General features: G+C 42.9%; 2 protein-coding genes across 3 annotated transcripts in view; both read right to left on the reverse strand.

Moving 5' to 3' along the window:
• The window catches only part of chd1 (chromodomain helicase DNA binding protein 1), a 40,403-nt gene extending 38,478 nt beyond the window's left edge, over positions 1–1,925 (reverse strand). Inside the window, exon 1 of the mRNA XM_045693707.1 lies at positions 1,589–1,925. The gene's annotated coding sequence lies outside the window, so the exon portion shown is untranslated. The remainder of the gene's footprint in view (positions 1–1,588) is intronic.
• A 5,141-nt stretch (positions 1,926–7,066) lies between these two features.
• LOC106571679 (transmembrane protein 217) lies at positions 7,067–8,931 on the reverse strand. Of its 2 annotated transcripts, XM_014145034.2 has the most exons (3): positions 8,702–8,931; positions 7,325–8,197; positions 7,067–7,226 (listed from the first exon to the last, which is right to left on the reverse strand). In XM_014145034.2, the coding sequence occupies exon 2, from the start codon at positions 7,906–7,908 to the stop codon at positions 7,348–7,350; it is 561 nt and encodes a 186-aa protein (XP_014000509.1). In that variant the 5' UTR covers positions 7,909–8,197; positions 8,702–8,931; the 3' UTR covers positions 7,067–7,226; positions 7,325–7,347. The 2 variants fall into 2 exon arrangements, with proteins under 2 accessions (XP_014000509.1, XP_014000499.1); XM_014145024.2 differs by having other exon boundaries at positions 7,067–8,197; positions 8,702–8,930.
• Positions 8,932–13,856: the final 4,925 nt, after the last annotated feature.

Below are 13,856 nucleotides of genomic sequence, written 5' to 3' on the forward strand. Positions count from 1 at the left end.
AAATCAAAAGCACAAAAGTCGCAAAAATAAATAAAATACAATTTTGAAGTATGTACATTCAGTGTATTTAATAGGCATTTTGTCAATAGTCCTCATAACTTTTAATAGCTGCATGTGTTTTAGGTTCACAACGTGACTGTTCTAGATTCACAACCTTGTACAAACTGAAAATCAACTAATTTGCTAAACAAATCCATTAATTGTTTTATCCTTAAATTGATATAAACGTTTCCTGATTGTGGTTTGACTGCTTCCTAGTGACTGTTTCCCCTGCACTGCTTCCCATGTAAGATAGCTAAAAGAAAAACAGTATTCTATAAACCCGGTGTGTTGTTTATAGCCATCTAGCTATTCTAAACTTGTTTAGCCTTATATGACGTTAGCTAGTTAGTAGCTAGCTAAATTGAACTATAGAGCAAATTAGCTAACACATAAAGCCTGCTGGTTTGTTTTCATCCCTGTCACATTAGCTAGCTTCCTACGTCTGAATGCAAACGGTAGCGGTAAGTTACCAAGCTAGCGCTTTTCCGACCGCACAGGCCTGTTGTGAGGCCTGCACAGCATGTGAGTTTCGCGCACTGTCCTGGACAATGCGCCGCACTCCAGATCTCTTTCGCAGGAGGCCCGAAGCAAGATAGTACCACGCCTACAGTATTCTTCTCTCGCATACAACGACAAACAGAGTTGCGCAGCAAGCCAGTAAACTAGCAATGGCAAACCAAGTTCTGGCTGTGTGCAGAAGACAGATTTATTTCTGAGATGTTTAGCATTTAGCGCATAATTTCAGCTGCTAGCTATTGGCGGAATCACACTGATGCTAACTGCCCAGCTATAAACTAATATATAGCAATCCGTCTGTGAGCGTACTACATTTAAATCCATATTTTTCCTTTCTAGCCCTGAAAAGTTGTTTGCTAACCTAGCTAGTTGCTAGCTGATGTTCTAGCTAAACAGTAAACTGAACTCAAGACCACTAACTAGCTAGCACACTGGCCTTGAAAGAGGAAAAAGCAACTAACGTTAAGCCACGTGAAACAATATTTCGCAAACAGTAGCAAGTTATGGACGTTTAACAAAATATTTTCCACTTGTGGCAAATATTTACCCAGTTATCCTTTATTTTTTCGTATGTGGACATCTGAATGACCTAGTTAGCTTACTAGCTAGCTTAAGTCACATTTTAGCAAACAAACCAGCTAGGTACTGTAGCTTAGCTGACAAGCTAGCTAATCTAACAAACCAGGTCATGGGGAAAGTGTTAGGTAGGTTTTTACATCAAACTTGTAGCCAATTGTGATTGTACTATTGTTTCTAACAGTGCTCTAATCAATATATGCAAATTCCCATGACCTCAAACACATTCACATACTCATCACGTTTTATAATCACCCTTTTCCCGCACTCCCAAGCTAACTCCCTCGTTGCTAATAGCTAACAAGAGTGTTTATCAGTCGCTTACTTCCCAAAATCAAGCTAGGTGACAGGCTCCTTGCTTTCTATGGAGTTATTTAACTAAACTAAGCAATAATACCAATATAAGTGCCTAAAAAATAAATTCAATCGGGGTTTGTTTAGTATTTTAGGCTACCTTGAAGCTACGGCGAACTGCCAGTCTGATTCTGCCGTCCGACTTCAGTGGTCCGTTTTTCTTATTTTCTTTGGCTAGCGAACTAGCAGCTAAAGATAGCTAGCTAGCTAGCTCCCGGGCCGGGGAGAGCAGCCCCAACTGATCTTACTAGAATTCGAGCCAAGTTTCTTGATTTCTTCCTCCAGAAGTGTAAAATATGTTTCACTTTTAATTTTCCGTTTTGAATTCGAAACAATATATGATTTAATTGACAGCGATTGTAGATAACATTTCAGCTGCGGGTCCTACTACAGCCGGTCTCCGCCATGACGCCGTCGAGTTCACACTGTAACATTAGCGATGTTGAGTGTGGAAACCCCGGGTAGTGACGTAACGACGATGTTTTGCAGTCTCCTACAACTGCAAACTACAACAGACGAAAGGTGACAGTAGTCGGCCTATTATGTGAAATATAGTTGTAATTATAAAACAGAGGTAGCTAATAGTCCACATGAGAATTAAATAGCATTGGGTTGAGTGCTGGTTAGATTGACAACCTTCACTGCAACGCTTGCTTCAACCAAGCATTTACCTGCTTCAAATAATTTCATCCCAAGTTATCTATTTGGACAAATACTTAAAGTTACCCTCTACATCTCTTATAATGGTCCTCATCACCACATTTTTATGTAGATGATGTAACTGTTTCTAGAACTCCCTCTGCCAGAGGAAAGATATATTCTTGGGTAAATCAAGCCTCCTGAATCTCAATAAAAGGACAAATGCAAACTAACAATTTAACACTATAAAGTAAAATGTTCTACATATTGAATGGTTATGGAATTGAAATGAGTGCAGATTTCAACAAGTTATGGTCAGGGATATCTAGCAGAATAACATGAGATAGGTGGTCAAAATTCAACTGTGGTGGTTATTAGGGGGTGATGGGATTGCCAGGGACCTCACGTTACGATATTATCACGATACTTCGGTGCAGATACGATATGTTTTGTGATTCTCACAATTCTATATGTATTGTGATTTCAATACGGTGATTTTATTGCGATTCCATGGTCCAAACATATTGCTCACCATGTCTGCTGCAGGGGGACAAGAGAGTGCCATGATAAAACAAGTTTTGATCAGTCATAGAAATAAAAGTGATGAAAACATATTGACTCACTATTTTTTATTTTTATTTTATTTATTTCACCTTTATTTAACCAGGTAGGCAAGTTGAGAACAAGTTCTCATTTACAATTGCGACCTGGCCAAGATAAAGCAAAGCAGTTCGACAACATACAAAAACACAGAGTTACACATGGAGTAAAACAACATACAATCAATGATGCAGTAGAAATATATATATATATTTTTTTAAATAAAATTTAAAAAAAAATAAGACTATATACAATGTGAGCAAATGATGTGAGATAAGGGAGGTAAAGGCAAAAAAGGCCATGGTGGCAAAGTAAATAAAGTATAGCAAGTAAAACACTGGAATGGTAGATTTGTAGTTTGAAGAAAGTTCAAAGTTAAAATATAAATAATATGGTGCAAAGGAGCAAAATAAATAAATACAGTAGGGGAAGAGGTAGTAGTTTGGGCTAAATTATAGATGGGCTATGTACAGGTGCAGTGATCTGGGAGCTGCTCTGATAGCTGGTGCTTAAAGCTAGTGAGGGAGATAAGTGTTTCCAGTTTCAGAGATTTTTGTAGTTCGTTCCAGTCATTGGCAGCAGAGAACTGGAAGGAGAGACGACCGAAGGAGGAGTTGGCTTTAGGGGTGACCAGAGAGATATACCTGCTGGAGCGCGTGCTACAGGTGGGTGCTGCTATGGTGACCAGTGAGCGGAGATAAGGGGGGACTTTACCTAGTAGGGTCTTGTAGATGACCTGGAGCCAATGTGTTTGGCGACGATTATGAAGCGAAGGCCAGCCAACGAGAGCGTACAGGTCGCAATGGTGGGTAGTATATGGGGCTTTGGTGACAAAACGGATGGCACTGTGATAGACTGCATCCAGCTTGTTGAGTAGGGTATTGGAGGCTATTTTATAAATGACATCGCCGAAGTCGAGGATTGGTAGGATGGTCAGTTTTACGAGGGTATGTTTGGCAGCATGAGTGAAGGATGCTTTGTTGCGAAATAGGAAGCCAATTCTAGATTTAACTTTGGATTGGAGATGATTGATGTGAGTCTGGAAGGAGAGTTTACAGTCTAACCAGACACCTAGGTATTTGTAGTTGTCCACAAATTCTAAGTTAGAACCGTCCAGAGAAGTGATGCTGGACAGGCGGGCAGGTGCAGGCAGCGATCAGTTGAAGAGCATGCATTTAGTTTTACTTGTGTTTAGGAGCAGTTGGAGACCACGGAAGGAGAGTTGAATGGCATTGAAGCTCGTCTGGAGGGTTGTTAACACAGTGTCCAAAGAAGGGCCAGAAGTATACAGAATGGTGTCGTCTGCGTAGAGGTGGATCAGAGATTCACCAGCAGCAAGAGCGACATCATTGATGTATACAGAGAAAAGAGTTGGCCCAAGAATTGAACCCTGTGGTACCCCCACAGAGACTGCCAGAGGTCCGGACAGTAGGCCCTCCGATTTGACACACTGAACTCTGTCAGAGAAGTAGTTGGTGAACCAGGCGACGCAATCGTTTGAGAAACCAAGGCTACTGAGTCTGCCGATGAGGATGTGGTGATTAACAGAGTCAAAAGCTTTGGCCAGGTCAATGAATACGACAGCACAGTATTGTTTCTTATCGATGGCGGTTACGATGTCGTTTAGGACCTTGAGCGTGGCTGAGGTGCACCCATGACCAGCTCTGAAACCAGATTGCATAGCGGAGAGGGTGCGGTGGGATTCGAAATGGTCGGTAATCTGTTTGTTGACTTGGCTTTCGAAGACCTTAGAAAGGCAGGGTAGGATGGATATAGGTCTGTAGAAATTTGGGTCAAGAGTGTCACCTCCTTTGAACAGGGGGATGACAGCAGCTGCTTTCCAATCTCAGACGACACGAAAGAGAGGTTGAACAGGCTAGTAATAGGGGTTGCAATAATTTCGGCAGATAATTTTAGAAAGAAAGGGTCCAGATTGTCAAGCCCAGCTGATTTGTAGGGGTCCAGATTTTGCAGCTCTTTCAGAACATCAGCTGAATGGATTTGGGAGAAGGAGAAATGGGGGAGGCTTGGGCGAGTAGCTGTGGGGGGTGCAGTGCTGTTGAATGCAGTAGGGGTAGTTAGGTGGAAAGCATGGCCAGCCGTAGAAAAATGCTTATTGAAATTCTCAATTATAGTGGGCTTATCGGTGGTGATAGAGTTTCCTATCCTCAGTGCAGTGGGCAGTTGGGAGGAAGTGTTCTTATTCTCCATGGACTTTACAATGTCCCAGAACTTTTTAGAGTTTGAGTTGCAGGAAGCAAATTTCTGTTTGAAAAAGCTAGCCTTGGCGTTTCTAACTGCCTGTGTGTATTGGTTTCTAACTTCCCTGAAAAGTTGCATATCGCGGGGGCAGTTCGATGCTAATGCAGAACGCCACAGGATATTTTTGTGTTGGTTAAGGGCAGTCAGGTCTGGGGAGAACCAAGGGCTATATCTGTTCCTGGTTCTAAATTTCTTGAAAGGGGCATGCTTATTTAAGATGGTGAGGAAGGCATTTTTTTAAATAACCAGGCATCCTCTACTGACGGGATGAGGTCAATATCCTTCCAGGATACCAGGGCCAGGTCGATTAGAAAGGCTTGCTCGTTGAAATGTTTCAGGGAGCGTTTGACAGTGATGAGTGGAGGTCGTTTGACCGCTGACCCATTACGGGTGCAGGCAATGAGGCAGTGATCGCTGAGATCTTGGTTGAAAACAGCAGAGGTGTATTTAGAGGGCACGTTGGTTAGGATGATATCTATGAGGGTGCCAGTGTTTGCGGCTTTGGGGTTGTACCTGGTGGGTTCATTAATAACTTGTGTGAGATTGAGGGCATCAAGCTTGGATTGTAGGATGGCTGGGGTGTTAAGCATGTCCCAGTTTAGGTCACCTAGTAGCACGAGCTCTGAAGATAGATGGGGGGCAATCAGTTCACATGTGGTGTCCAGAGCACAGCTTGGGGCCGAGGGGGGTCTATAGCAGGCGGCAACGGTGAGAGACTTGTTTTTGGAGAGGTGGATTTTTAAAAGTAGAAGTTCAAATTGTTTGGGTACAGACCTGGATAGCAGGACAGAACTCTGCAGGCTATCTCTGCAGTAGATTGCAACACCGCCCCCTTTGGTCGTTCTATATTGTCTGAAAACGTTGTAGTTAGGGATGAAGATTTCAGAGTTTTTGGTGGACTTCCTAAGCCAAGATTCAGACACAGCTAGGACATCCGGGTTGGCAGAGTGTGCTAAAGCAGTGAATAAAACAAACTTAGGGAGGAGGCTTCTAATGTTAACATGCATGAAACCAAGGTTATTACGGTTACAGAAGTCATCAAAAGAGAGCGCCTGGGGAGTAGGAGTGGAGCCAGGCACTGCATTTAAAAAGAAGATGGAGAACAAGCTATGAAGGAAAAATACTGGAGTTTTGGTCTAGGTACCAACCAGTGCAAAATGAGTCTTGGGATATTGTCAAAGCGATATGATATATCGTCAAAAATATCACGATATGTAATTGTATTGAACCCCCCCCCCCCCATCACTAGTGGTAATACAACGGGTGTGCTTTAATACGGACCAAAAGGCTCGGCCCAATGGCTGTCAAACCTAATTTAGGTCTGGCGGTAACTAAAACGATAGAGGAAAATAAACGAACAAAGATGATCAGCACAACTGTGGAGTATATTATCTTGGGGCCTCCATCCACTATTGTTATTCAGACAACAGGTCACGTGACATGACCTAGATTTCTTAGTGCTCCCTCAGTTCCCCTTTAGTTGTATGTCTGTAGCGGCTTTTGTGTATTGCCCTCTGGGGGAATCTTTAGAAAGTCCATTTAGTTTTGAATTACTTTCATGTTCTAGTCATCAATATGGAGTAACAGGTAGGTCTGGTACTTTTGGGGAATTGGTAATACATTCACTGAACTTTGGCATTGACTAGAGTTTCCATATTTGAAGTGTACACAGACGTAGGTTGATTGAACCAGGGAGTTAAGCCCCACACACAAAGCAGCTCAGTGCTACAATGTCCTCCAAGACATTAAGTTGAGTTTTAATGCTACATTTTTGTAATGCAAATTCATCAACATGAAGCTAATGCTTTTATGAATGAAGCAGTTCTCTTTTCAAAGGGAAGTATGCAGAGATGTTGTTGAATTTCCAAAACTGTCTGCTTAGGTTTCTGAACACAGTACCTTTAACACATTTGGGCGACACAAATACCATAAACATATATTTACTTGACTAGTGGTAGTCATATGTTCGATTATTCTTTTAAGCTAGAAGAAGCTACAAATTCTTATTACTGTGTAATCATTATGTAATCAAAACAAAAAGTAGACAGTAAACATTAATGACTGAACAGACGCATTATTGCAATGAAAAACAGGGTATTATTTTAGATTTGGAGGATACATACATAACACAGAGAACATCAAAGTAAAACAAAAAAACAACATTAAAAATACTCATATTATACTTTCTGCATGTAAGTAAAAGTCCAAAACGTTTTTATTTTCGTATCTGAAGAGACCTGTGAGCAACAAAAATAATCAATTCCGTTAATTAAGACTGAAATATAAAACAGCATCTGGAAGCACTGTAAGGAGTCAGTTTGTCATGTTCACATACCAGTGTCTATTAGGGTCTCCATTTCAAACACTGCTGTCAAAGGCCTTAAATTTCAGTTTGAGCTGTGTCCCCTCATTTGGAATCCCGCCTTTGCGTTGTCGTGTCCCAAGCCGATGCCTCTCAATCTGCACTTCTAGACCGTGTGTGATTACGAGGGCCAGCCAGAAGGGGTCTCCCATGACCCTGCATATCACGCCGTACCACTCCAGTACACTCAGCTCCAAGCCCAGTGCCTGCATCTGCCTCTGGAGCAGGCAAGTGACCACCAACAGAATCACGTCGTACAGCGTCAGCCAGACCGCAAAGCCCAGGATACCCACATGCTGGTGGGCCCAAACTGCTCCGAGCATGCACAGGGTCAGCAGTAGGGTGATGCCACCCAGGATAAGCAGAGAGTAGTAGTAACCGAAGCACACCTGGGGCAGAAGCTGGGAGCCTGTGATGTTGCTCTCCTTGGCTGTGCGCAGATGGCCAAACTCAAAGACCATTTGCATGACGCCCACCATCAAAAAATAGAGTCCTCCTACTATGGAGCCCTGGTAAGGGGTCATGCCACATAGGCCTGAAGACAGAAGTAGCTTCATGGTACAATTACAGTCCAATGGGACAGAGGAGAGTGCGATGGAGAGAATAGATGAAAACAAGGAGACAGATGGCGAAAGGTTAAAGGAGTTCTAGTGGTTGAGTGTCAGAATTGGAAAATAAATATTTAAAAACACAGAGGCGAGGAGTCAGTCAGATTTGTTATCATTCCATCACAATGTCTCATTGAAAGAGGTCAGAACTCTTCTCGCTTAATATTCACAGTGGACGGCTGAGACTATGCAGAACAATCTGTTCACTCCTGGAAGAGAGGGGAGTCCACAACAGCACCTGAAGGGAGGAATCAGAAGACTGCATTATGTTTGAAAACAAAATATTGGAGACTGGCATGACAATGGATTATTATTGCAATAAAACTGATCTCACAGTGACACCAAACATAGGACAGGTAACAGTAGCTACTGTAGCTACAGGATAAAACTGTCACTGAAAACTGCTGGGAGAGAAATCAGCCGTCATGAGGATGACTGTGTGTAAAACAGGCCTGTCTGTTATTAAATTGAAAACTGTCTGTAATGTTAGCTTGCTATCTGAGACCAATATTTTATCCAACTGTATGAAAATATGTGGTGAATGTGTTCAACGTCAACAGAAATAAAAAATCACAAACAGCCCAGGCCCAGCTAGCTACAGTTACGTTAGCTAATTTAACGTTAATAATAAGTTAGTTGCTAATGTTACATCAGTCGATATATACACTGCTTTCCAACAAAGGTGACGCGAAAATATATATATATTTTTACAGCCATAAATTAGCTGTGTAGCTCGACTCACTTGCTGGCGGGACGTTTGTTGGAATTGGGCCCTTTCTATTCACACCTTCTTGTTATTTTTCACACAAAAAAATTGCTAGCTAGTTTAGCAATTAACAGGTTCGTCCGTTGGCGTCGCGGTCCAGATGATGAGCGAGGCCAGCAACCGTTAAAACACCCTAGTGACGCCGCGCGCGCCTCGCACTCGCGGACTTAACGTTAGGCCTTTGACCTCATGAGCTAAACAAAAACATCAAAAAAAATAATAAATACAACATATTACAATTTTCTCCACTTGAGGCATAATAAATACAATATAAAAATAAAAAATCCCCATCAAAATCTCTCTGTAAGAGATATGTATTTTTCTGCATTCGTCTCAATCCACCATATCCTTTAATGTTGGCCTTCCGCATCTGCGATGGAACGTGGCAGAGCTACAGCTGTGTTTGGCAGACCAGGATAGTCCTACTTGAGTAAAAGTAAAGATACCTTAATAGAAAATGACTCAATTAAAAGTGAAAGTCACCCAGTAAAATCCTACTTGAGTAAAAGTCTAAAAGTATTTGATTTTAAATATACTTAATTATCAAAAGTAAATGTAATTGCTTAAAATATACTTAAGTATCAAAGTTGTCAAAAATATAAATAGTAAAGTACAGATACTCCAAAAAAACTACTCAAGTAGTACTTTCAAGTATTTTTACCCTAGGGTACTTTACACCACTGGCATCTTGGCCTTCAAACTAATATGACCCCTTATATGACCCACATATGCTGAGCACTTTTTGGCTGCTTTTCCTTCACTCTGCGGTGCAACTCATCCCAAACAATCTCAATTGGGTTGAGGTCAGGTGATTGTGGAGACCAGGTCATCTTATGCAGCACTCCATTACTCTCCTTCTTGGTCAAATAGCCCTTACACTGCCTAGAGGTGTCTTTTGGGTCCTTGTCCTGTTGAAAAACAAATGATAGTCCCATTAAGCGCGAACCAGATGGGATGGCGTATCACTACAGAATGCTGTGGTAGCCATGCTGGTTAAGTGTGACTTGAATTCTAAATAAATCACCGACAGTGTCACCAGCAAAGCACCCGCCACACCATCTCCTCCATGCATCAGGGTGGGAACCACACATGCAGAGATCATCCGTTCACCTACTCTGCGTCTCACAAAGACATGGCAGTTAGAAGCTAAAATTTCTAATTTGCGCTCAAAGGACAGATTTCCAATAGTCTAATGTCCATTGCTCGTGTTTCTTGGCCCAAGCAAGTCTCTTCTTCTTATTGGTGTCCTTTAGTAGTGGGTTCTTTGCAGCAATTCGACAATGAAGGCCTGATTCACACAATCTCCTCTGAACAGTTGATGTTGAGATGTGTCTGTTACATGAACTCTGTGAAGCATTTATTTGGGCTGCAATTTCTGAGGCTGGTAACTCTAATGAACTTGTCCTCTGCAGCAGAGGTAACTCTGGGTCATCCTTTCCTGTGGTGGTCCACATGAGAGCCAGTTTTATCATAGCGCTTGATGGGTTTTGCAACTATACTTGAATAAACTTTAAAAGTTCTTGAAATTTTCCAGATTGACTGACCTTCATGTCTTAAAGTAATGATGGACTGTCATTTCTCTATACTTATTTGAGCTGTTCTTGCTATAATATGGACTTGGTCTTTTACCAAAAAGGGCTATCTCTGTATACTAACCCTACCTTGTCACAACACAACTGATTGGCTCAAATGAATTGTTAATTGAAATGCATTCCTGGTGCATTCCAGGTGACTACCTCATGACGCTGGTTGAGAGAATGCCAAGAGTGTGGAAAGCTGTCATCAAGGCAAAGGGTGGCTACTTTGAAGAATCTCAAATATAAAATATATTTTGAGTTATTTAACACTTGTTTGGTTATTACATGATTCCATATGTGTTATTTCATAGCTTTGATGTCTTTACTATTATTCTACAATGTAGAAAATAGTACAAATAAAGAAAAACCCTTGAATGGGTAGGTGTGTCCAAACTTTTGACTGGTACTGTATATAGTGCCTTCGGGAAGTATTCTGACCCCTATTATAAATTGATGAAATTGTTATTTTTCCCCATCAATCTACACACAATACCCCATAATGACAAATCATTTTTGCAAATTTATTACAATATGGAAATATCACATTTACGTAAGTATTCAGACCCTTTACTCAGTACTTTGTTGAAGCACCTTTGGCAGCGATTACAGCATTGAGTCTTCTTGGGTATGACGCTACAAGCTTGGCACACCTGTATTTGGGGAGATTCTCCCATTCTTCTCTGCAGATCCTCTTCCTGCACAGCTGTTTTCAGGTCTCTCCAGAGATGTTTGATCTGGTTTAAGTCCAAGCTCTTGCTGGGCCACTCAAGGACATTCAGGGACTTGTCCCGAAGCCAGCCCTGCGTTGTCTTGGCTGTGTGCCTTGGGTCGGTGAACCTCGCCCCAGTCTGAGGTCCTGAGCACATTGGAGCAGGTTTTCATCAAGGATCTCTCTGTACTTTTCTCCGTTCATCTTTGCCTCGATCCTGACTAGTCTCCCAGTCCCTGCCGCTGAAAAACATCCCCACAGCATGATGATGCCACCACCATGCTTCACCGTAAGGATGGTTCCAGGTTTCCTCTAGACGTGCCTTTTACTGAGGAGTGGCTTCCATCTGGCCAGGCTACCATAAAGGCCTGATTGATGGAGTGCTGTAGAGATGGTTGTCCTTCTGGAAGTTTCTCCCATCTCCACAGAGGAACTCTAGAGCTCTGTCAGAGTGACCATCGGGTTCTTGGTCACCTCCCTGACGAAGGCCCTTCTCCCCGGATTGCTCAGTTTGGCCGGCCAGCCAGCTCTAGGAAGAGCCTTGGTGGTTCCAAACTTCTTACATTTAAAAATCATGGAGGCCACTGTGTTCTTGGGGACCTTCAATGCTGCAGAAATGTTTTGGTACCCTTACCCAGATCTAAAAAGAATAGTCACGCACTGTTGCACCTAGGACACTAATCTAGTGAGCACTATTGGGGCTCCGCCCAAGCAAAGCATTTGATTGGTTTGACGTGTAGCAAGTCGTCACTGATTTACAAGTGGTCTCCACCCCTATTAAGGCAACCTGCCTAAATGACTATGTCCGTAGCCATGAAGTGCTTTGAAAGGCTGGTAATGGCTCACATCAACACCATTATCCCAGAAACCCTAGACCCACTCCAATTTGCATACCGCCCAAACAGATCCACAGATGATGCAATCTCTTTTGCACTCCACACTGCCTTTTCCCACCTGGACAAAAGGAACACCTACGTAAGAATGCTATTCATTGACTACAGCTCAGCGTTCAACACCATAGTATCCTCAAAGCTCATCACTAAGCTAAGGATCCTGGGACTAAACACCTCCCTCTGCAACTGGATCTTGGACTTCCTGACGGGCCGCCCCCCCAGGTGGTGAGGGTAGGAAGCAACACATCTGCCACGCTGATCCTCAACACTGGAGCCCCTCAGGGGTGTGTGCTCAGTCCCCTCCTGTACTCTCTGTTCACCCACGACTGCGTGGCCAGGCACGACTCCAACACCATCATTAAGTTTGCAGACGACACAACAGTGGTAGGCCTGATCACCGACAACAACGAGACGTTAGAGGAGGTCAGAGACCTGGCCGGGTGGTGCCAGAATAACAACTTCAACATAACCAAGACTAAGGAGTTGATTGTGGACTACAGGAAAAGGAGGACCAAGCCAGCCCCCATTCTCATTGACAGGGCTGTAGTGGAGCAGATGGAGAGCTTCAAGTTCCTTGGTGTCCACATCAGCAACAAACTAGAATGGTCCAAACAGACCAAGACAGTCGTGAAGAGGGCACGACAAAGCCCATTTCCCCCTCAGGAAACAAAAACTATTTGGCATTGGTCCTCAGATCCTCAAAAGGTTCTACAGCTGCAACATCGAGAGCATCCTGACTAGTTGCATCACTGCCTGGTACGGCAACTGCTCGGCCTCCGACTGCAAGGCACTACAGAGGGTAGTGCGTACGGCCCAGTACATCACTGGGGCTACGCTGCCTGCCATCCAGGACCTCTACACCAGACGGTGTCAGAGGAAGGCCCTAAAAATTGTCAAAGACCCCAGCCACCCCAGTCATAGACTGTTCTCTATACTGCCGCATGGCAAGCGGTACCAGAGTGCCAAGTCTAGGACCAAAAGGCTTCTCAACTATTTTTACCTACAAGCCATAAGACTCCTGAACAGGTAGTCAAATGGCTACCCAGATTATTTGTATTGTGTGCCCCCCCAACCCCTCTTTTACGCTGCTGCTACTCTCGGTTTATCATATATGTATAGTCACTTTAACCATATCTACATGTACATACTACCTCAATCAGCCCGACTAACCGGTGCCTGTATATACCCTCGCTACTGTTATTTTTCACTGTCTTCTTTACTGTTTTTATTTCTTTACTTATCTACTGTTCACCTAATAACTTTTTAACTTAGAAATTGCACTGTTGGTTAGAGCCTGTAAGTAAGCATTTCACTGTAAGGTTGTTGTATTTGTCGCATGTGACAAATAAACTTGATTTGATATCAAGCTATTTTTCTTCCATTATCTTCCCCAGGCTTAGCGTATTAGGGAAGCCTGGTTCTCGACGAGGCTAGCTTAGTAGAAACCCAGCCCCGGAACCTTAAACTCTATGGGAATACAATACTGTAGATAATACTGCCATCGTCGTGGAGACAGAGGACATGTATGTGTAGCCCATGTGTCTGATGCTGTCTGGCCAAAAAGAGTATGGCATGTCATACTCTTTTTGGCCAGACAGCATCAGATACATTATCTACATATAGTAAGACAGAGGGGAGCTGTTTCACTCGCTCAGATGCTTTCTCTGGTGAGATAGTTTCAGCCACTTATGAATTGAAGGAAAGTTGGCTGGTGCACAGTGCACTGTTCAGATGCTGGAATTATTTTGGGATGAATATGTGAAGGTAACCTACTTTTTTAAAGTGATTTGTTTGACAATCAGATAAAAAACATCATGACTGGTGGTGTTCATGGCACATTAAAAGGTAAATTACATCTTTACTATATAACCCATTAAAAATACTGGCCTCTGCCTGGGGCCTCCAAATCACTAAGTCCTCGCCTGCAAGGACATCGCACCTGATCACTGTGC

Source organism: Salmo salar, chromosome ssa01, assembly GCF_905237065.1.
Source record: "Salmo salar chromosome ssa01, Ssal_v3.1, whole genome shotgun sequence".
Lineage (NCBI taxonomy): Eukaryota > Metazoa > Chordata > Actinopteri > Salmoniformes > Salmonidae > Salmo > Salmo salar.